This window comes from Bactrocera neohumeralis, chromosome 2 (assembly GCF_024586455.1).
Source record: "Bactrocera neohumeralis isolate Rockhampton chromosome 2, APGP_CSIRO_Bneo_wtdbg2-racon-allhic-juicebox.fasta_v2, whole genome shotgun sequence".
NCBI classification, from domain to species: Eukaryota; Metazoa; Arthropoda; class Insecta; order Diptera; family Tephritidae; genus Bactrocera; species Bactrocera neohumeralis.
Genome location: NC_065919.1, coordinates 3,200,668 through 3,223,646, shown reverse-complemented (window position 1 = coordinate 3,223,646; position 22,979 = coordinate 3,200,668). Strand labels below are relative to the sequence as shown.

General features: G+C 36.0%; 3 protein-coding genes across 4 annotated transcripts in view; 1 reads left to right on the top strand and 2 right to left on the bottom strand.

The window, feature by feature from the left end:
• Window positions 1-971: 971 nt before the first annotated feature.
• Window positions 972-14,428, top strand: LOC126767761 (DNA replication licensing factor REC). Of its 2 annotated transcripts, none has more exons than XM_050485377.1 (5): window positions 972-1,907; window positions 1,968-2,579; window positions 2,646-3,263; window positions 3,328-3,448; window positions 13,895-14,428. In XM_050485377.1, the coding sequence occupies exons 1-5, from the start codon at window positions 1,049-1,051 to the stop codon at window positions 14,274-14,276; spliced, it is 2,592 nt and encodes an 863-aa protein (XP_050341334.1). In that variant the 5' UTR covers window positions 972-1,048; the 3' UTR covers window positions 14,277-14,428. The 2 variants fall into 2 exon arrangements, with proteins under 2 accessions (XP_050341334.1, XP_050341335.1); XM_050485378.1 differs by lacking the exon at window positions 13,895-14,428 and adding an exon at window positions 12,536-13,111.
• Window positions 3,966-11,390, bottom strand: LOC126767762 (nose resistant to fluoxetine protein 6). Its single transcript, XM_050485379.1, has 11 exons — window positions 11,074-11,390; window positions 7,700-7,992; window positions 6,938-7,100; window positions 6,498-6,647; window positions 6,059-6,434; window positions 5,835-6,000; window positions 5,090-5,169; window positions 4,913-5,026; window positions 4,510-4,850; window positions 4,305-4,447; window positions 3,966-4,242 (listed from the first exon to the last, which is right to left on the bottom strand). The coding sequence occupies exons 1-11, from the start codon at window positions 11,156-11,158 to the stop codon at window positions 4,138-4,140; spliced, it is 2,016 nt and encodes a 671-aa protein (XP_050341336.1). The 5' UTR covers window positions 11,159-11,390; the 3' UTR covers window positions 3,966-4,137.
• Window positions 14,429-17,757: 3,329 nt separating the features above from the next.
• LOC126767758 (alpha-mannosidase 2) overlaps window positions 17,758-22,979 on the bottom strand; it is a 41,779-nt gene continuing 36,557 nt past the window's right edge. The window contains exons 6-9 of the mRNA XM_050485360.1: window positions 22,025-22,919; window positions 20,939-21,922; window positions 20,351-20,882; window positions 17,758-20,238 (exon numbers count right to left, since the gene is read on the bottom strand). Of these exons, the coding sequence (XP_050341317.1) occupies window positions 19,503-20,238; window positions 20,351-20,882; window positions 20,939-21,922; window positions 22,025-22,919 (3,147 nt within the window). The 3' untranslated portion in view covers window positions 17,758-19,502. The remainder of the gene's footprint in view (window positions 20,239-20,350; window positions 20,883-20,938; window positions 21,923-22,024; window positions 22,920-22,979) is intronic.

Below are 22,979 nucleotides of genomic sequence, written 5' to 3'. Positions count from 1 at the left end.
ATATTTACACAAACATAATATGTATGCACATACATATGTATTTTTACGATTAAAAAATAAAATATTCCTATTTGATAAAGTTTGCGTCCAAAAAAGCAAGAGACTTAGTTTAAGTAAATTATTTACTGTTTACAACTATTAATACAAAAATAATAACAAATTAATATATTTCATATTGCACACTCATATAAAGGTTTCTTTAATTTTTTCTATCTCCAAATCAGTTTCTTTTCTTGCAGGGTAGTTTAGAATATTTATTTTTGCCACAACTTGTCTCAAATTTTTGGATTAGTTGCATTTAAAGTGAAATAATTGTTGTAGTAGTGATGAATTCATTCAACATCGCACACTATGAAGCGTTGGAATAAAAAATTTACTTGTAAGCCTGTGTATCAAACTTAAAAATAGAGGCTCATTCTTAGCCTACTTCGGGGACGTTCACATATACATATGCACATGATATACATACATACATATATGTACGTGCTCATGTAAAATCACTTACATGTACAGATGTACCAGGTAGACGTTGGATTAAACTGCCATTGAGGTGAATGTCAGGTGCAAGAATAACAATTATACCCCAAAAAAGTACATTAGCCTTGGATGCTAGTGGCAAAAATTAGGTGGTAGTATGTGAAAGTAACTGTCACTCTTTTGCTTAATTTTTCTATTTCAAAGAACATAACAGAAAATAATTAATTTCAAATATTTATGTACATACCTTCATATATAACAATCATACATATTTTTGTTTCTTAACTACATATAATATGAATACATACATACATATATATGTGCTTATGTTTATGATATAAATATGTATGTCAATTTCGTTATGTGAAATAGGTGATTGGCAACGCGTTTGTGCCCATAATGTTGCCTATCATCAGGCGCAAGTTGAAATTAACAAACAGCTGTTTGCACATATGTGATTTCCACGATATGGTAACATAGTTGTTTAAATTGTAAGAAATCGTATGCGCGGGTTTATATCGAATTTAAATCGCTGTTTTTTAAAGTAAATCACATAATTGAAGTGTAAAAAATGAATCCGCCGGCCGCGCGACCTACAGGACGCTTTGTACGTGGTCGCGGACGAGGTGGAGGTGCTTATCGTCCGTATTTTTATTTTCGTCGCAACGGACGTACGATACCAGCTGGTGGACGTGGAAATACTGATGCACCGGCTCGTGCAAATTACTCAGGCTGCCGTGGGCAAAGACGCGGAGCAATGCAAAATAATTATTATACCCACCCACCGAATGTAGTATTAGATTCGTCTTTTCTGCGGCCAGAATGCTATGCTGCACCTGATGATATCCAAAACACCGTTCAAAGTTTTCGTGCGGATATGCCCCCACATTGCCCCGGCTGGCATTTATATTTTCCACAAGAACCCTATAATGAAACATCAGAGCTAGCAAATCGTATTAAAGCAGTTGAAGAGTATTTTATAAAAAATCAAGAGACTTATGTATTTAAAAAAATACAACACGAAAAGTACTTTAATTTGGAGGCAATACATGTTTGTGGCGACAAGGCACTTACAACTGTTTGGCCTAAGTTGAAAGAAGATATGCTGGAGCGAACGTCACGTACTCTAGCAACATTTGCCGTCGCCATGCACAAAGCAATAACAATGTCTGCCGTAAATAGTGCAACCAGTCAGCTGGCCAGTAGCAGTACCGCTTATGTGCCTCGCTGTACTTTACCACGAAAAATATACGTACGACCGAACGGTTTTGCGGAAATTAATTTAATTTCACACTTGAATAGAACGATGATAGGGAACTTATGCAGTGTACGCGGAGCTGTGTCTGCCATAGGCATAGTAGAAGCGGCGGCCACATGGATAGCATATAAATGTCCGCGCTGTGGACAGGAGCAAGCAATGAGACAAACCGGTAAAAACAGCGTATACATCCATAAATTGAATAATGCATATTATTTTTGATTTACAATAGGATTTTACATATCACGACCGCATAGCTGCAAAAGAGAAGGCTGTCTCGCGAAGAAGAATTTTATAGAACAGCGTTCCTCACCTTACACACGGATCACACCACAGCAAATTATACAACTTCAGGAGGCCAATCTACAAGCGCCTATTGACAGAGAATACGATTCATCAAGCATGCTTGATGTCGAGTTAAGATACGATTTGGTTGATACGCTCGTAGCAGGTGACGAGGTCATTATTTGTGGCATAATTAAAATACGTACATTGGACGACGAGCAGAATGCAAATCCACGTTCCTCTGTAACCACAAGTAAAATCTACATGAAAGCAGTTTCCATTAAGAAAGTAAAACATTTGGGACACACATTCACTCAGCGAGATATGGATGCAATTTCCATGATAAACTCTGAGCCTGATAGTTTTAAGCTTCTATCACATTCAGTTGCGCCTGAGTTACATGGACAAGAGATAGTGAAAGCAGGTATTTTGCTATCACTCTTTGGTGGCGCTGGTTCACAAATACACGAAGAGTCTGAGATTAACGTCTTATTAGTGGGTGATCCTGGTATTGGCAAATCCCATTTGCTCGAGATGTCTGCAAAAATTTCAGAAAAAGGTACTACAATTTCTCAAACTTTTCTTACAGAAGTATCTTTCATATTGCATATTTCTTTCTTCATAGGCACTTTCCTCAGTGGCAAACATTGGTCTCCCGCCACACAGTCTTTAACTACCGCACTTCAAGGTCGTACAAATCACATTCTCAGTTCGGGTGCACTCACTATTTCCAAAACAGGCCATTGCGCCATCGATGATATAGATCGTTTAGCTTCCCAACAGGATGCTTTAGTGCAAATAATGCAGTCGAAAATGGTCTCACTACCATTCTCAAATTTATATGCAACTATAGCTATGCCGACATCTGTTATTGCAGCCGCAAATCCACTTCGTGGTCACTACGATCACTCGCGACTACTCACCGACAACACACGTTTGAGCAGTGCATTACTCCAGCAATTTCACTTAGTATTTCTGCTATTGGATAAGTCGAACAAAGACTTGGACACCTCATTAACAGATCACATTAGAGCAATGCACGACGGCATAAAGAAAAATGCTGCGATTGCACAACGCTTCGACAGAAAACCGAAAACGAATAACTCCATGAACTTATCACTGGGTGATGAGGAATTGGATGATGACCAATATGACTTAAGTGCGCGTTTAAAGCTAAAATACGATGATTTCAAAGAGGAGGAACTAGATTTGCTGCCGCCCATATTGCTGAAGAAATTCATAGGTAAGTTAGCAGTAAATGACTTCATGTTTGACGGGTTAATTGTGAATATCTGATGGTCTTACAGCATATGCACGCCAACAATTGCGTCCTTTATTGAACGCTGAAGCTGCCGAAGCGCTTAAAACCTTTTATATGAGCTTGCGTGACAAAGTAGACGAAGAGCAAAGTTACAGTGTATCAACAAGGTAATTCAGATTTTAATAATTTTTCTACTTAACTGATGTAAAATTAGAATTTGAGGTTAGGTTCGGTTAACAAGTTCTACATACATATGTATGTGAACACTTAAGTAATTTTAAGGACTACTGTAGAGTTGTAGTGACAAAATTCTACCGAGTTGACAGTCCTTTGCTGGATAAAAATTCCGGGTCCGTTCCGTTTAGGTAGAGCCGACCGTCGTGGGTATGGATTCTGCCGAGTTAATTATCTTTGACCGATTAAAAATTAAATTCGATTCAGGTTCGCTCCGACTGTCCTGGAAATAATGTTAAGTTGTTTCGCAATGCTTTGCTATTCTAAGAACTCCTTTTTTTTATTAAAAGCTGATTTCACTATAATAGAGATTGTTCTAGCTAAACCCATTTAATAACAGGGTTTTATCTAAAGGGGAACAGTTCTTTTTAACCAATAATGGAAAAGTTTCGGTTTTCGATCTTATGTAATATTACTCAGTTATTGAACTCTTTGCACTAAACAAAAGTGTTTCAAATATTAAAAATATATGTATATATTTATAAATAAAAAATCTCCTTAGTCAAACTAAGTAATACAAGTGATAGGCAGATTGATTTTATGAGATAAGTCTTTCGCACAACCATTATTGGCAACCTGTTTCCATTAGTTGGGCAACTGTGGCAAGCGCAATTCATTAAAATCAACGCAAGAGCTTCAGCAGTGCAGAAGTGGGCAATTCAACCAAAACAGCCAATACTAGAGATAGTAGATAAGAAACCACCATAGTGGAGAGTATAAAGTAGAACTGAAAATAAAAAATATAAAATTGTTAAAATAAAAATATTTTAAAACACTGCAATCACTTACCATAACGCCAGTGCCAAAGTAGAGCGGCGTTCTCAAAGTGCCCAACACAACGCGTGACACGAATATATGTATTACGAAGGCGCCGTATGTAAGACGTCCCAAAATACGGAAGATAGGTAGACAAGAAAACTTGCGGAATAAACCTGCAATTGGAATTCATGAATTCTACTTTACTTCTCAACTTCACCAAAGCTATTGACTTTACCGCCAACTTTGCAAGCCATGCCCACAACAAATACGCCCAGACCCAGCCCCCAGTTGTTGCGTTGTATGGCAGCATAAACGCTGTTCCAAAATCGTGGTTGTTCCTCGTAGTAGTGCTGATAAATGGGATGCGCCGATAAAAGCCACAACACACCAATCGGGATGAGGGCGTACCAAAGGCATTGGAACAATTTGTTTTTATGCAATTTAAATTGTTTTTCCGAAATCTCACTATATGCGATGGCGGCAAGCACGCCGCAAAAATAGCAGGCGAAGTTCATGTGAAACGGCGCATAGAAATCGCTGAATTCGCGATCGTCTATAAACGAGTCCTTTTGCGTTCTGTTTAAGGGAGGGAAATATACAGTATTAAATGGAATAATTTATTAAATTTTTGAACTAACTGTGGCGATGGCACAAAGAAGGGATCGTAGTCGCCGAAGTATGCTATAAAGCCGGGCAGCACATAGAAAAATCCGCCAACACAGCCAAACAGCCAGTTGCGCATGTGCGGCCATCTGTGGGAGTAAAAAATTACTTGAATAATTTCGTGTGCATCAAGTGATTTGTACGACACTTACTTGTGCGCCAAAATCAGTAAGAGCAATGATATCATAAATGAGAAAGTATCGGAAGCCAGATACCAACTCTGGAGCATACACTGTAGGCAGGGAAAAGAGAGCATGATTAGTGCGAACTAAGAAGGATGAGTTTTAATTGTAATGTAGAAAGTTTTATACAATATATTGCAAGTTATGTAACCAACCCTACTGTGTTTAATTTATATAAAATGTTTATTAATCATCCTCATAATCGCTCTTAATAAGACTACGTTCAGAGGCGGACTCTTTTGTTGCTCATTATCGGCAAATTATCCCTTGGTGTCGTGTTCACACGAGCGATGCGAGTCCAACAACTTGAGTCGGACAATTTTCATATCACATTCTGAAATTCTTGTGCGTTTCATGTACGAAGTGCACAAAAATATTTTCGATTAGCTAATTTTTACACTTATTCAACCTTTTCAAAAACATTTCTCACATATTATGAATATTTGTATACATATTTCTACATTATATAAAAAAAAGAATTTATAATAAAATTTAAAATTTGCAACATAGTGTAAATATTCATTTGAAACCGAGCGTTATTGCAACCTTGAAAATAATTTCAAGTTAAGTACTGTTAGGCACAACAACATGAAGCGTGTCACCCCAACGCGTTTCCTTCGTCTTTTCTCGTCGTTCCGTCGCCAAAACAATGTAGATTTGGGCGACAAAGGAGTCCTCTTGCGAACATAGTCTTAGTTCCCGCTATTTTACTCACCTTCTCATTATTGCGATAGTAGTTATTGATATAGAGCAGGTTAACCCACCAATTCTTGCGACAAGCGAGCTGCTCGCGCTCCACAATGTGTCGCCAAAGTGGCCCACCAGGATTTTCAAAGTACACGCCGCTCAATAAGATGACAAAAGCATATGGTACGGTCAAACTGCAATTAAGGAGTGCATAAAGTCAATTCAAGCACACCTAACGCCTTCACAACTCACCGCAAATAGCGAAATATGTTGAACTTAATAAACACCTCCACATACTCCCGATTGCTCAAGTCATTCTTAATTTTCGTCAACTCTATCCAATTGATGGTGAGCAACAAGCCGCTAAACACAAAGAAAGTGATCGTAATCAATCCGCCCGATATCAGCAGTGTGCCAGCAACTGTGTGCAGCAAACGCTCATTGTCCTGTGGATTACTCATGGCGCCTTCGTACAGTATCCAATTGGTGTGTGCGAAAACCACCAGGAACATGCAGAAGAATTTGAAGCAATCCAGAAAGCGCAGATCGCGCCCCAATTTGCCGACCGGCTCCTGATTCAGCCGATACCAGTTGCGCACAATGGAGAAGCTCACACACAAACGCTTCACTATTGCGTTTAAATTAAGTAAAAACTTCATGTTTGTTAAGCAAAGTGAGAAAAGAGACTTACCTCGTCCCGTTATCGCGCTTTTGTAGTGATCCTCTTTGGATATTTCCTTATCCCCAGGCGTGTACTTGCAGTATAAGTCGAATAAACTGCTGGCGGCTACCAGAAAAATCAACACCAAAGTGGTTGTGTAGAAGGTGAGATTCCACGTATCTGCATACATATAAATAAAATAACGATTATAACTGTTTTCAGGCGAATTTCGCATTATTGTTGTTTTTATGCATAAATCTCAATTGTTATTGCAAATCGTAGTGCAATAGTCGTTTCATATACAGTAATTTTGCTATAAGCGAAATTTATACGGAAATGTTAGAATGCCTTACGGCCACTACGTGATCGCACTCGAAATATCCCTTAATATCTGTTTACATTTTCAATGAACTGTTACATAATAGCTTGCTCAGTTGGGACATTAATAACACTAGTAATGCATCACTCACCCATTTCGACAGTTTTATAATTGGTTTCGCAATATTCAATCATGCTCAGCGCCTTTAGTCCATGTGTTTGTTGTAATTTCAAATTAATGCATTGGTTCAATAAGGTGTTATATCGCTGGCGATTCGTCCCCTCGGCGCTGAACAGATTAACATATGTATTGAGCTGTAATTATATGCACGAAATATATTTTTATATTTAAAATTTTACTTTGAAACTGAATCAGCAATAAAAACAGCATTTTCGATACATAACTAAGTGTTAATTCCATGATTCTGCAAGAAATCTACATATCAACTGGTTTCTCCACAATCTTTCCTTTTTACTATGTGACCGCTCGGCAACATACGCTTTGAAATTAAGGCTCACAACCTACTACCGTTACGGCGAGCAAACACAGCTAACACATAAACAAAAATTTAAAATTCAAATATTTGTGCGTTAATGTTCTGTGAAGCCCAACAATCTGATTCTGGATCTCAATCGATTAATTTAGTTCATTTTTACACTTTTAGTAACAAAAAACGAGCATGCTTGTAAAGCACGGAGTGTAAGCAAAAACAAAAAATGCTCTGCGCCCAGCAGCCAAGCACGCGCCAGACAGTTTTTGTGACTTTTTCTCAAGCTACCCGTGAGTAACAATAAAGATATGCTAATGACATTACGTATGTAAATGAGGAAAGGTAGGCAAAAAAAAAAAACAAAAACAAATAACAAATAAATGAAATCTCGAAAAGTTCAATCACGTGCTTAGTTAGCCATACCTTGCTGTTGTTGGTGAGTAGACCAGCGTAAAGTTCTTTGACCACATCCGCTTTGACATCTGCCAAGTCCTCCTCGCACCAGCGCAGACATAGACCAAAGTACAAGTGCCTGTGATCGAAGTGATGTTTGTGGTATTTCGATATGTCGGTGATCGCCCGCCAAGCCTCCGAGTCGTCTTGCGGCAGCACCTCGGCACGCACAAAGCAATATGTTTGTTGGCTTTTATACTCTTCTAAACAACGATCGTAATCGTCAAAGTCATACAAATTCGGCATTTTAAAGTACTCGGTCACTGCAAGTTAGCGTGGGAAGATAAATAGTTCGTTAATTTATTGTAGTCATAATTTCAATGTCCTATGCACAATACACATAATGGATAAATAATATTAGAAATCTGCAAGGGCACTCGTTAGTCGCTTAAAATAATTAAAGTTGGCTCTTAAGACTTATTTAACTTTAGTGAGTCTTAAAATCTTTAAAATATACGCTGCTTCTTTTTTTTCTAGTACAAAAAAGTTGTATGGAAAATGTAAATAACTGATTATCGAAAATCTTTGGTATTGAGCGAAATGTGTTAAAATTTTATAGAATTAAAAAAACTCCAATGTGAGTATAACTAAAATGTGTGTTCTGTTGGGTCACGTAACCATTTTAAATAAAAGAAATGTGAGCTGTTTAAAACTGTTATTTCAAAAGCCTAAATTCCTAAATAATGTGACACGGTTTTTAAAAATTTTGACAAAAATATTACTGTGCTCGAAATCAGTGTGACACATGACATAGTGATATGACTATCTGTTAAATCGGCTCAAGTTGAGCATTTTTTGTTCGTAAATATTAACATTTATTTTGTATATTTTTCCATTGACATTACATAAGTCATTCGAAAAGCCATTGTTTTTCCATCGCAACAGTCATATTTAAGATCAACAACCTTATTAATCATCTTACAACGAACTTGACATGTGTGCGTCTTTTGTTTTTGAATTGATGTGACAGTTTTTGAGCTTTTGGGGTTTCATCTAACAGACATTACGAAACGTCTTTGGCATAATAGAAGATATATATAAAAATAAAATACGTTCCAAAATAAACATTTGCCAAAATATCGCAACTTATTTGTGGTAATATTATTTTGTAGTTGGCGCATGCCTTAGAGCTTTTCATGTCGGCATGCGAGATTTAGTGAGTTTGGCGTTCAACACTAAAGCTAACTGGTACACAAGATGTAAAGTTCGATTTCTAATTTATGTCACAAAGGAAGTGTAGAATCGTTTCCTTACTCCCTTCGAGCTTGCCGCTATGGCAGGTGCTGTTATATTATATTATGCATATGGTTTTATATTGCCATCTATTTTGCGCCATTTGTTCAAATTGGCTCCCTTTTGTTCGCTTTTAGCGGAAACGGTACTGTCTCTGCCTCGGAATCATCTACAGAGGCTCCTGACTGAGACAGCTTGTCTGTATTTTCGTTGAATGCTAGTGAATTTAACGCCTTTCCCTGCTTTGTTTACTAAGCTGCTGTTGATCTTCGGCGATGAAAAGGCTTCTGACATTCTGTGTAAATGGTCGCTTTCTGTATCCTCCCGTGAATGTTCTGTAGGGCGCTGTTCTGTTCTCCACAGGCGCTCTCTACGTTTAGCTCTTCCGCTAGGAAAATTTTTGCTCAGTTTGGTAGACGGAAAGATAGAGAGATATCAAGATTTTCGGAGTATAGCCGCATCCCTACATCGCAGTCCATTTTCGACCCGTCCTTATAGATTGAGATAGTATTCTTCTCCCTTACTTAATCTCTCCTCCATTCACGTTTAGAGGTTATTCTCGCCTGGAAGTCACTTTTGTAGCCCAACCTTGAGAGAATATAGCCTGCTTTATTTAGATTAGGACATGACTTAAACATTGCGTTAAACCCGTCGTCTTTTGAATCCATATAATTTTCTGCTGTTATATTGTTTATTTAATGCTGGCCACCAAACCAGTACTCCAGTGAAGGATTGGTCTAATGACGCCCGTATATATCCCCATGACTATGTTCGATTTTAGAACAGAGTTCCTGCTGAGCATTCTCCTGCAGGTGTAATACGTCATATGAGCTTTCAGTAAATAAGTTCGGCCATGACTTTGAATAAAGAGGAAGGTGAAATTAATTAAAATGCTGGCAGCAATTTTTAACTATTTTTTTATTTTTTGTTTAATATTTTTTATTTTATATTCTTTTTTTATTTTAATTTTTTTTAATTTTTTTTCGTTATTTAATTATTTTTTAATTTATATTTTGTTTGTTGTTTGCATATTTTGCAATCCTTATATTCAACAGTATTCTTCCTTGTTGCCACTGACTCACAATAAATGTCCGTTACATTTACCGGTTTAATGATACAAGTTTCCAATGCCATCGTTTCGATCACTTTCCATTTTTGCATTTTCTGCATTTTGATTGAATTTAATTTGCTACATTAAAGAGAAGGGCAAACGAGTTCAAGTTCAGCATTCGATTTCTTCTGCAAGGAGCTGTTAAGTGATATAAATACATACATATCTATGTGTGTATTTAAAATATAGCTATGTATATGTATTTTTGTATGTATCAGACATCCTACGAAATTCTAGAAATTACTTATATTCTGTAATTGGTGGGAAGAATTCGAATGGAAATTTTATAGCCTTATAAATGTAAATCGGCAGGGGTAACACATATGTATACTGTATATGTACATATGTATGTGTAGTATAAAAGAATCGCCACTTACACTACTCAACAAATCTGAAGGGAAAATTTGCTACTGATGTGCTATTTTGGTAATTTTAGTAAATGATTTAAACGCTACAGCACTTGACTGCAACACAAAAAATCCTACGTGTTAGCAAATTCTAACTGTTATTATCGGCTTTAGCAACCCAAGTTTAGCAAGAACAGCCACGAACCTCACAGTCGCAAAATGGCTGTAAACTAGTGTTCTAGTGCGTTTAACTGAAATACAAAAGACTTAAGCAACAAACTTGCTCATACAGCTGCACTTGCATATGTAGTAGTTATAGCTGTACATATGAACATACACGCTTGGGTTCTTTGATTATTGTAAACACTTCCTTCTTGGATACTCAAGGTCGCATAAAAGCTTTGAATATTACCTGGCTTTAATATTACGGCTTCGGAATACATTTCTCACACATAAACACACACATATGCTTTTTTTGACAATGATACTACTAATAAGTGTGTAAAAGAGTCCTGCAATCATTATTTTCACTTTAAAAATACTTTGAAAATACAAAAAAAAAACGTTTTTACGAAAAAGAAGAAGCAAATAAAGATTAAAATTCATAGTTATATATCCGAGATTTTAGTAAAATTATTATCCGTGCCACTTACTATTCATTTCGTAGCCACTTGCCAACCGCGCAAGACAACATACCAGCGTGATAAACCACAAGGATATCTTGCAAAACATTGCCATATTTAAATTTAATTTTTATAATATTATTCTTTCTGTTTTTCTCTTTTATTTCAATACACAATTTCTTAATTTCACTATAACGTTTATATGCACTTTTATATGTTTATTTTTTGTTCTTCATTTTCCATTATTTGCACCCCCACATCTCAACACTTCCTTTTACTTTCACAATAAATGAACCCACTAAATTCTAGCGGTTTTGTTTAAAAGTCAGGGAAGGGCGACCGCGTGCTTCGGCTGTTACAAAAGGAATGAGCACACGAGATGAGGCGACAACTTTCGTCTAGCTGGGGTTGGTTGCGTTCTGTCGCTTCTAGCCATGTTATTCTTACAGACATACATACACACGTATTCATGAGCATCGAACCAGTTGATATTGTTGGCGAAAATATTACACGCCGCTGCTGTTTATGTCTTCTGCTGTTGATGTGTTGATGCTGTTCGCACCAAGCTGATTTGTGGTAAAAGCGGTTAATTATCATGCGTGAGGCTTTTATGAAAACCAAAACAAAAAATAGGCGAGTTTTTGGTTTTTTTTAGCGCTAATCAATGCAAATTTGTATATCCCCAAATCTTAATATGAAAACCCAAAAATAAGCGGCTTATATATATACACATGAATGTAGTTGTATGGTAGTTCAGTTTTTAACACAATCATTTTATAAATTTGCGCCTTTTTTTAGGTAATGACTTAATTGTATCTTTATATAAAGTTGTGCTGTGACTAGTATCCAAGAATGTTCTTGTCTTGTAACTTGTCTTTCAAAATGAAAGTGTTTTTCTAGATAAACTTTTTTTTTAACTACTCTAAAGGGGTTATATGGGTTTCCTTGGGTAAAAAAAACATTTTTTCATAATTTTTTTTTCATATAAAAAAAAGAAGTATTTTATTAGAATTTTTTATTGTTACAAACATACACTATTAACAAAGAAATTCTGAAATTTTTGGAACAAAATATTTTAAACTCCAAAAAAATGAAAAATATGATAATGATTTTTTCCAGGCAATAGTTGCAAAAAAAAAAAATTTCGTTCAAATTTTTAGGAATTGTTTCTCAAAAAACATGTGTTAACCTTCATTAAGATCGATTGAGTAGTTTTTTAGAAATCTTGCCAACCGACTTCAAAACCACAGTTTCGAGAAAAACGCGTTTAAAGATGGCGCACTTAGCCTAGTTAGCCTGGAGCGCACAAGTTCTCAAGGCTGTATCTCCGAAACTATTACTCGGATCAACTCGAAAATTTAGGAGAATATTGTAGTAGTAGTAGAAAGGGAACCAAATCAGTTTATTCTCGCTTGCAAAACAGATCCTCAATTCAGAGTTAATATAAAACAATCACTACCAATTTTACGTAGGTTGCCTTTTATATTTCGAGATCTGGCAACCCTAAAGTTGCAATCCGGCAACTCACAACTTTATCGTAAAGTTTGATAATTTTGATGTTATAGATACTCAGAACGTTTTGACATACAAGCGCTGTTTGTGTTGTTCACAGTAACTTAAAATATTCTTCTCTTAAACGCGAACATTGTCGCGTGATTATTTTTTACGACTTTCGGCGTTGATTAACTCATCAAGAGCTTAATTCCGTTTTTGGCGATGAAGCTCCATCAAGGACTAGTGTTTATCGATGGTATGGTGATTTCAATCGAGGTCGTAGATCACTCAAAGACGGACTTCGTGAAGGTGATCCAAATTGCGTTGTTCCGGTAACCTTTGATGCTGTGCACAAACCAATATTGCCAGGAAAACAAATTTCTTCACCACGACAATGCGAACTCTCACACATCGACTGAAATAACTGCATTTGCGTTTATATGGCGTTTTGGATGCATGTTTTTGAGAATCTCAATCAGAGTTGAAAAAGTGCTTCGACAATTGTTTCAAAGGCATGAAAAATTTTATAGATCTTTATGGCGAATATTTAAAAAAACAATAAAAAAAATTAAAAAAAAAACAATAAAGCGATTTTCGATGATTAAATTTGTTTTTGTTCTCGAATCCCGAAATAGTATCTTCATCTTATATAGTATCTTCGTCAGCACAGATCGAGAAGCCACTTGGCGTCTTCGGTGAATTTCTTTTTTTATCCTACAAGCTTTTGCTGGTATGATTAAGGATTAAGTTTTGCGAGCTGAAAAGTTGCTGAATAAGAATCGTTGTAATATACATATTTCATTAATAAAGAAGCATTAAAGTGTTGATATATTCCCAGTGCACAGTTATTTCATGTTACACACACGCACATTTCGGCAACCACGTGTTATCATTTAAACTCGTATTCATTAGTTTTCATTGTTATTGTTTTAACTATTTTGTTATGGTGAATCAGCATTTTTTCAAGATGCTAATTTTGTAAAATATTCAATTAAATTATCTTGAATGGCCTGTGATATTTTGCATAGTCAAATTATCAAAAAATTTAGTGTTGATTTCGTTTATATTTTTTTTTCGTCTTTTAAGAGAATATTTACTAACAGAATTATAAACATGCCTAAATGCCTTTTAAAAGTTTCGTTTTCGCAAATTGAGCATAAAAAAATGAATTTTCATTGAAAACAATCTTAAACGCACGTCGAAGAAGATAAGCTTTAACAAGGACCGCAAGAATTACTAATTCAGCATTCTAGAGAGCTATTCAAACTAGTTTCGGTTTCGGTTTGTCATTACTATAGAAATGTGTACAAGTATATCGCTAAATAAATTACACCTAAACCTATTACGTTTATTTCAGCCACCTTGAGGGTCTAATTCGTCTCGCACAAGCACGTGCGCGTGTCGATTTCTCCGAAGAAGTTACGAGACTTCACGTACGTGACGTTCTCTGCATCGTACGGCACAGTATAGCGGATACGGCGCTGAGCGATTATGTCGATAGAAATCCAGCCACGGCTACCGCGTCCACCAGTCAACGGGGTACGGTGAAGAAATTCATACAAATGCTGCAGTTGCGTTCCAGTGCATTGGGCAGACGAATATTCGACTACGACGAAATTAAGGATATGGCGGGACGAGCCGGGATCTCGTGTGGCGTTAGCAATTTGGTGGAAATGGTGAACCTGCAGGGTTACCTGCTGAAGAAGGGTCCGAATATGTATGAAGTGATGACCGATTAGCCGCTGATATGAATATGTGTATTATAGTGTTTAAATTATGTTAATATACATGTAAATATAATGTAAGATGACCATATTTTTTCATTTTCTATATCATCAGATATGTAAATAGTGACTTTAAGTTTAAATACACATTCTTGAACACATTTTAATTTGAAATTTGTCTCTGCCGGTCTCACAATTTGTTGATGTTTATTAAGTAGAATCTTTTAAGCGGACAACTCTATTAACTGGACAGAAAGGCTGCTAACCAGACATTGAGCAAGCAGCCTTAAATTCGTTATTTTTTCCAATGAAATTTTTATGTATGAACATATTCAAAATTAAACCCCAAATACAATGCCTTCGATTCTTATACCGATGAAAACGTTTTCGCCTTTATTCATAAATAAAAGTTTCACTGTATTGAATACTTTATTATATGAATAATAGTATAAAAAGTATACACAGCACCGCGTGGTCGGATCCACTAGTAGATATACTATATATTATATTCATCACGTTGTATTGAATATACAACGATAGATCCAAAATGAATAAAGGTGCGGTAGTGACGAGACTTCCGGCTAAACTTTCCTAGTACGTCTCGATTATATACTTAGTTACGTTAATGACACAAACACTGGAGCTGAAAGTCTAAAGACAAAAAGTTGATGAAATGAAATTGATTGCTACACAAAACGTGCAAAATTATAGGCAAATCTGGCGTAGTTGACAAATCCAATATAGACAGGACTTATTCGTATTCACAGTGCATATTGCATGACATTCGTCTGTTGAGAAACGCTCAGCAAAGCTTTACACAAATTATTATAGCATCGTTAAAAATATTATAGCGAATTCTTTAAATCTTTTTTCTTTACTATTGCCCTCGATACTCCGTGGTCATACCTCTTAAGGGGTCCTCTTACATAATTGTGCAAAAAGTACCTAATATTTGATCTTTTTTTGAAGAAGTAAACTGACTTAGACATGTGCGATATTCTGCAATATGTTTATTCAAGTTTCATCTATAAAATCAGAATTTTTGAGCGTCGGGTGTCAAAAATGGCGGCTCCAGCAAAAGGTGTTTTGAAAACCGACCTCATTAGGGGGCACGCTACATGCCGCAGTTCGTTGTCTACAAGCACAAATTCAAACGAATCCTAATGATAACATTCTGTAGAGACGTCCCAACCTAAAAAACATGAAAAAATTCGTTATAGAAACAAAATGGCGGCCACTTGAAAATAAAGTATCGTTTTTTCGCATGATTTTTCCACTTTGACTTATTGTAAAAAATCGTTCATAATCAAAATATTGCGATTTTTTAGGTTACAGCGTCGGAGAATTTTGTCTTCTTTTAGGCGGGCAAAACGCGAAGATAATTGGTTGAATGGTACAAAAACGAGAATGCCCGCAGATTCGAAAAAGCTTGTTTCGAGGAAACGCGTGTCAAATTTTCAAAGCGTCCGTCAATGCTCAGGACATAGTTCCATTCAAAGTCGTGTTGCGACGGAACTAATTTACGGATCGAAAAAACATTTCACCAACATATTCTAGACAATTTAAGCCTTCGATTTGTACAATAAAAAAAAAATCGATTTTTTAAAGAAATTTTAAGAGGACCCCCTTAAGCAAGTCAGGAGAAAATTATTATCTCTTTTAATCATCAAAAAGACAAAAGTCAATTTTCTTGGTTTTTAAATATTTTTTTTTATATATTTTGGAAATACACATACATATATTCTCCGTGTGTTTTTATTGGAATACAATACCAACTTGTCAATGCATTCCTCTTCACAAATATTACACATGTGAAGTATAATTTATTTTACTTAATAATAAGAGTACAATGTCTTTTATGCTACATCAGTTTAAATTAACTATTCAATAACCACATTCGCTACTAATTTATGTATAATTCTAGGCATTCATTATAGTAACTACAATTCATACATTTCTCTCCCGCAACGTCGGCTACGACGGACCGTTCAGTTTATGTTTATTTTTTCATTAATACTTAACATTCCACTGCTAGCTCTTAATACTAGTTCATATTTCATTTCTAAAATTTTTGATAATATTGTGTATTAATTTGTTCGTTTATTTTTTTCTCTTCAAGTAATTACAACATTCGGTGCATTGAATTGTTTAGGTGATTTTACAATTTTATACGCGTCTTTGTTTTTTTTTTTTGTTTTGGTTATAATAACTTGCAATAACTACATACTATATTAAAATCAATATATTTTATTTTCGTTATTTCTTTTTACTACCCATTGTACAGTGGCTTACTTAAATTGAGAACATAAATTTGCAGGTTATAAATGATTACTACAGTAAGGCCTATGTATACTAATAGTGGTTTTTGATCTTAAATAAAAATTTGGTTAGAACGCGGTGTCTCAACTGAATAAACCCACTAATTCTGTGCGTTAGATAAACATAAAAACATTATATACCTTATATCTTATAAATTTTTATAATTTATTAACTCATTATAACCCGCATTAGTGTTTTCCAAATCAAATAGAAATCGTGAATATCTGTAAAATTAGGTTATTTTCCTTTCGAGGTTTCTGCCAGCGATTTAATATGCGCTTGAAATTGTCTTCAATCAAAAGTTATTATTTCTTTAATGATTCTGTGGTGCTTGAATCCGCTATATGGCGAGGTATTAATTAAAAAACAAATTCCAATCGACTGTGCCCCGAAAAGCCGAGGTGCAAATATTTTTCCAAAAATTTATCCATGATTCATGAATTTATCCCTTTATGTGTAGCCAGTGTGTAATATCGAACAAACATGGAAATTTTGTACGTTTTGATTTATTAGTGAACTTCTTTAGTGATAGATAGTCCCGTTAAGTTTCAATTATGGACCCTTGGGGTTCATACCATAGCCCTCGTACATTTGAAACGGTTCAATTAATCAGTTTGGTTCGTTTTTTATAATTTATAAAATGCACAAAATTGTAGGGTTTCGTTTAAGTTGCTCAAAAATGTTTATAAGAATTAAATGTGAGATTCAAAAGTTTCTCTTATTAAGATTCAAACAAAAATAGCCATATTTTAATTTAAATATAAAAATATTTGTTCGTTAAAATTTTTCAAAATATTATATAATGCATTTAATTACATTTTAGAAATTATTTATAATTTAAATATATTTGATTTTTGTTTTTTTTTTATTGTTTTTTGCTGCAAAATCGAATATAATCAGGACATATATACATATATTATATACAAACATAAAAATATAAATATAATTCCATTTTTCACCACTTATGCATACATACATATGTATATGCAGAGAACAGCGTTAAAAAACACATAATTTAACAAAACACTTTTTACTTACATATAAAATTAAACGCTAATTTATTTTAGTTGTACATTTATGCTACTCAGTCTGAAAAGAAACTGCAAAACAGCGAAAAAATTTTGTTTTCTTTCAAATAAAATAAATCAGTTTTAATTTTGCTAATTTTTTCTTCAAGTTTTTCTTCCGTTCTATTTTTTTTTTTTTCATTAAAATCGTTGCCAAATATTCGCCACAACTTTTTAAATTCGCTAATGAGAAAAACGCTTAAATCAATTTGTAGCTATATAAAAATCTAAGCTTATTGCATACACACACATATTCGATAGCTAATATCAGACTATTTTCACACATTCAATTGTTGCGTCCAAATTTCGACTACTCGATTATTACTGCAAAGTAACGACATTTTAGCATTAATAAGCTTGCGTCACTGGCTTCAAGAACTGTTATTGAATTTTTTTTTATTTGTTTGGTTGAAAAATTTTTTCAAGTTAAACTGCAAATATACATACTTGTATTTAAGTAAATTTCAAAGCCGTAATGACAAGTAAACGAAAAGGAGCAACAATCAGTTGTCAATGCATGATTACATTCCATTACATTCCATCACCTTCATAAATACTTACTAAGTATGGTGTCTTAGCATGTTTTCTTGCCTTATGCCTAAACATTATTAACTGCTTAACTTAACTAGGGTGCATGGCGTGCATTTCACTAAAATTAACTATTAAGTGTTTGGTATTTTTGTTTTATATTCGCATGTGTTGCATATAATTTACCGTTATTTAAAACCGATTTTGTTTTTTACATTCAAATCTTGTCTTTAATGCTGAAATGCTGCTTACTATTTCCAAATATATGAAAACTAAGAGCTGCCTGAGTAAGTGAAATAAAAATAGCCTGCGCTTGAAGGAAAAAGTGAACCCCGCATGACTTAGCATATTGCATATAATATAAGAAATTATAATGCTAAACATAAATGTTTGAAAGCAATGAGTTCGCAAAATGAATATCAGCTGGTAATAAACGCTATTTATCATATAATATTACAATTAAACTATTTATTTGAAAGTAATGCAAAAATACTGGTGTCTTCGACAAAAGACGAAAGTGGCGAGGGACCGTTTAACAGGTAGCTGTGTACAAGTTAGCAAAAAAATATTGCTACAGTAATCAATAAAGCTCGATTAAGCTTTCATTTAACAGTTTTTGGTTTTAAAAAACATTTAGTACATAATAATGAACAAAAAATTTTGTTGTTTGTGTAAATAAGAAAATTATCCTTTCTATTGCTAAAATATTTCACTAAACTATTGTAAGCGTATTTGAGAAATTAAATAGTTGAAATATATTATAGCTGCTGGAATGGTTTTTGCTTTAACTGTACTATAGTGGTTGCGAGTGTTTAAAAGGGTAACAAAGTACTATGAAATCGCATTGTATTACCAAGGAACGTAAATAATTTCTTAAAGAAAAATTGACAAACACTTTTTGTTTGACATTTTTATATTTTAGTTTCTGAAATTTATTGAATTTTATTAGCAATACAATGCAATAAATGTGCTTCTGAAACCTAGTTGTTGTTTTTGCTTGTTTTGTTATAAGTAGGGAAATGTCAAAGGCAGTTTTGTATTCAAAGTTGAGTGGAAATGTCAATTGCGTGAGGCTTCCTGCAGAAATATTATCGCGGTTAAATGTAAATTTTAATAAATACATTCTAAAATAAAATATATAAATAACAGTTACGACATTATATCATGAACCTAGAGAAAAACGAAAAAAAAAATAAAATACGAAACACGAATTCTGCCGAAAAGTCGCCTTAAAATTATCACTAAAATCACACAACTTAAATTTTAAAGGAATTTTTCACAAAAAAAAAAAATAATAAATAAATAGATAAATTAACTAATCTGTAATTTAAAATTTGAACGTCACATTAAAAGTGCGCATTTCCATGGGATCCAGTGTGATATCTGCAAACGATTTCAGTCGCTTACGTTCGCTCTCATGCAGCGTGCCGGTCAAACTCGTCGTCTCCAAACGCGCAATATGCAATTTATTGAAACCCACCGGACCCAGACCGCTCGCCGATGCAGCACACACACGCGTTATATCGATATTTTGACCAATGGCACAATCATAACCTTGACGCTGCAGCACCATCAAAGCCGATGTCGATGGGAAGAGCTGCAGCTGCTCTTCGGAAAGCGCGCGCAAATTTAACAGATGTACATCACATGGCAGCGCGCCATGATCGAGCAATGCCACTTTCGGTTTCAGTTGTACAGCTGGCGCATCAAATGTCTCTACAAAGTACAGGTTCGGTGGATAACGTAGGCCGTTCGCTAGCTGGTTGGCCAATAGACTGGGTATTTGGTAGGCATTTTCATTTTTCGTTGGCATATCTTCGATGAGTACCCAAAATTTGTGTCGTGTGAGGCGGCTGTCCACAATGCCTTCGCCCATGCCACGATAATCGTCGTAAAGTGTGCGCCGATCGAGCATCACTTCCAATTGGCCCGGTTCGTAGGAGGCGGCACCCTGTGCATGTGTGGTCAGTAGGGTGAAGCGTACGCGTGCGTCTTGTATGAAGGCACCGCTTGTGATGGGGAAGTAGTTGCCTTCAATGCCGATTGCGGGCACTTTAATGCGTCTACAACGGACAATAAACAATTTAAATACAAATTAAGTATTTAATAATGATTGAAGCGTATGTTAAGGAGACTTAAAGCTTGTTTTATAAAAATTGTAATTATCTGACTTACTTGTGGTATTGAAAACCATTTTGATCACTATAGAACACTGGCAGTTCCGCTACAGTATCCGCCTCCTTTAGCACATCATCACGTTTTACTGTTATAATATTATCTACGTCTGTGACGAAACGCATGAATAGCTCAGTTTCACGATTCTTTGGCGGCGGCTCAAAATCGACATCATTCTCAATATACATGGCTGCATCTAGGTGAGTATGTGTGTTGAAAATGCGTACTGTATGCGCCAAGAATGGACCATAAATAACCGTAACATCGCTAGCAATCGGACCCGATGAAATAATAATGCGCACATCTTCATACTGATCGAGTACATCTTTTTCGGCTTCATTTTGCTCGGGGTCGGTTTTGAAGAGATAGGCTCCCGAGTGGAACTGTGCACTGCGATAGGCAGCGAATTTTATAGCGCATTGCATGGGCTTGAGCGCTTGCTCATTATCGCTCTTACGCGTAACGGTCTTGAGGAAACCAGTCTTCTCATCGAAGAGCAGACGCATGAAATTGTTTTCGAGTTGTATGTCACCTAAAAGTGATGCATGAATATTAAGTTGGTTATTTAGGTAAAAATATAGATTATACCTGATGGCTTGGCTTTGACCACGAAATTCGTGCTGGTATTAGGTGGGTTCGACGTTGACCCATCTGTGCAGCCATCGCAATAAATAGTCGCCATTGTCGGTTGACTAAAGTTCTTTTCATCTACAACCACAAGACTGTAGGTCGCAAGTGAAAGCGCATCCAATTCGGCTATAAACATGATTTCATACTGACGTGTAGAAACACGTATACGTCCCATAGCGCTATTAGCACCCACACCGGCACTCATCCCCATTTCATATACATCGGTTATATTCCAAACTGGATTGATTTGCATTAAGCGTATCTCCTCGCCGCGCTCATTCAACACTTTAACATTCGGCACTGGCGAACGCAACGTAATCACTTCCAAACGTTTCTGCGCCAACGAATTGAAGATGACAAACGAAGCTGTGCCGGCATTTGCATTCAAGTCATCAAATTCATCAACCATACCATTACCACTGATTGGTATGGGAGTCTTGCGCGCCAGCTTACTGAAGTTATCACGCTCTAATTCGCTCAGCAGGAAATTAAGACGCTCGCTGCCCGCTTGCAGCAACATTTCAATGGTAGACTCTTGCATCTTGACCGCATCTTGTATGCTTTCGAACAGACGCATGCCGTAATCGCGCATTACCGCCGCTTTTGATGTGCCTGTGATGGCATCATGGTGTTGGAAGAGTCCCAAATTGCGACGTGCGTGTATCATTTTCTCATAATTCTTCTCGAAGATCTTGATGGCATTCACATGATGGACCTGTCGTGCGGTATTGTAAGCCACGGTGAAGAGTATTTCGGCAGCGCGCAGATTATGCTCTAAATCGGCGCTAAGCAGCTTATAGAACGGACGTGTGGTATAGTAGCCGGACCAGTAAGCAGGCCGTCCTTCGGAGAAGATGTCTGAATATACAAAGAAATCACCTTTGAGCGTTGGGAAGGAGCTGGTGCGACGACGAATTTCGTTGAAGTAGTCACGTGGTGTGCCTTTTGAAGATGAAAATAATTGAAAATAATCAGTAATTTATTTTTTAAGTAAAAATTAATTGTTGAAGAATTTAAAATAAATTTTCAATAACCAAAACTCACCGAAAGAGATGTCAACATTATAGAGACGCTTATTGGCCATTATATGATCGATTAATTTCTTATAATTCGTATATTGCTGATCCACTTCGCGCTCCTTATTGTAACGGAAATCATCACCGACTGGTATAAGCGCTACATTGTGCGGAAATAACGAAGCAGTACGTGAATATTGTTCCAACAATACTTGCGCTTTCGATTCAACATTGTCATCGGTTATAAATTGCGCCTTCACCGAATATTCCGTATACTCGCCTGGTATTTTACGGAAATCGAAATTTAGGCATATAAATGGATGTGGACCACACGAACCCTTAATCGAGTATATGTCAAAGGGCATATTGTGTGTTAACAACCTGCCACGCTTCGTTGGTGCCTTGCCGCGTTGCTGCCAATAAGGTGTCCACATGAAATCGCCCTTCTGTTGACGCGCAAACCACTGTTTCCAGGCATAATGTATGCGTTGTATTATGGCGCCTTCGAAGTTGCTGCCAGACAGCAAATACGGCACTGTACTGCCATGCCCGAAGGGATCGATTGACCAGCCGACGGTTGGTGTAACATTCAGATTGTTGCGTAACCACTGATGTCCTTCAATAAGCTGATCTAACATGGCGTATAGATGCACATTCGCTTCGTCGGTCATCACCCAACCGCCGGTTGTGATTTCGAAACGTCCCGATTTGATAAGTTTTTTCAGAGCACGCTGTTTCGTCGGATGCGCTTGATCCCACCACAGTTGTAGAAAGCTGATCTCGGACCAAATGAACGTCATGTCGGTGTACTCCTGCATTTTTGTTACTATCAAATTAAGTATCTGTCGCGAATCAGATTGGAAATAATTAACGAAAGTCTTCAGCCAACCGGGATCATTGTGCGAATGTGGTACGACGAAGATCTGCAAAGGAAAAAAAATTAAGGGACCATTTCGACACATCTGTGACCTAATTTTCTTTAA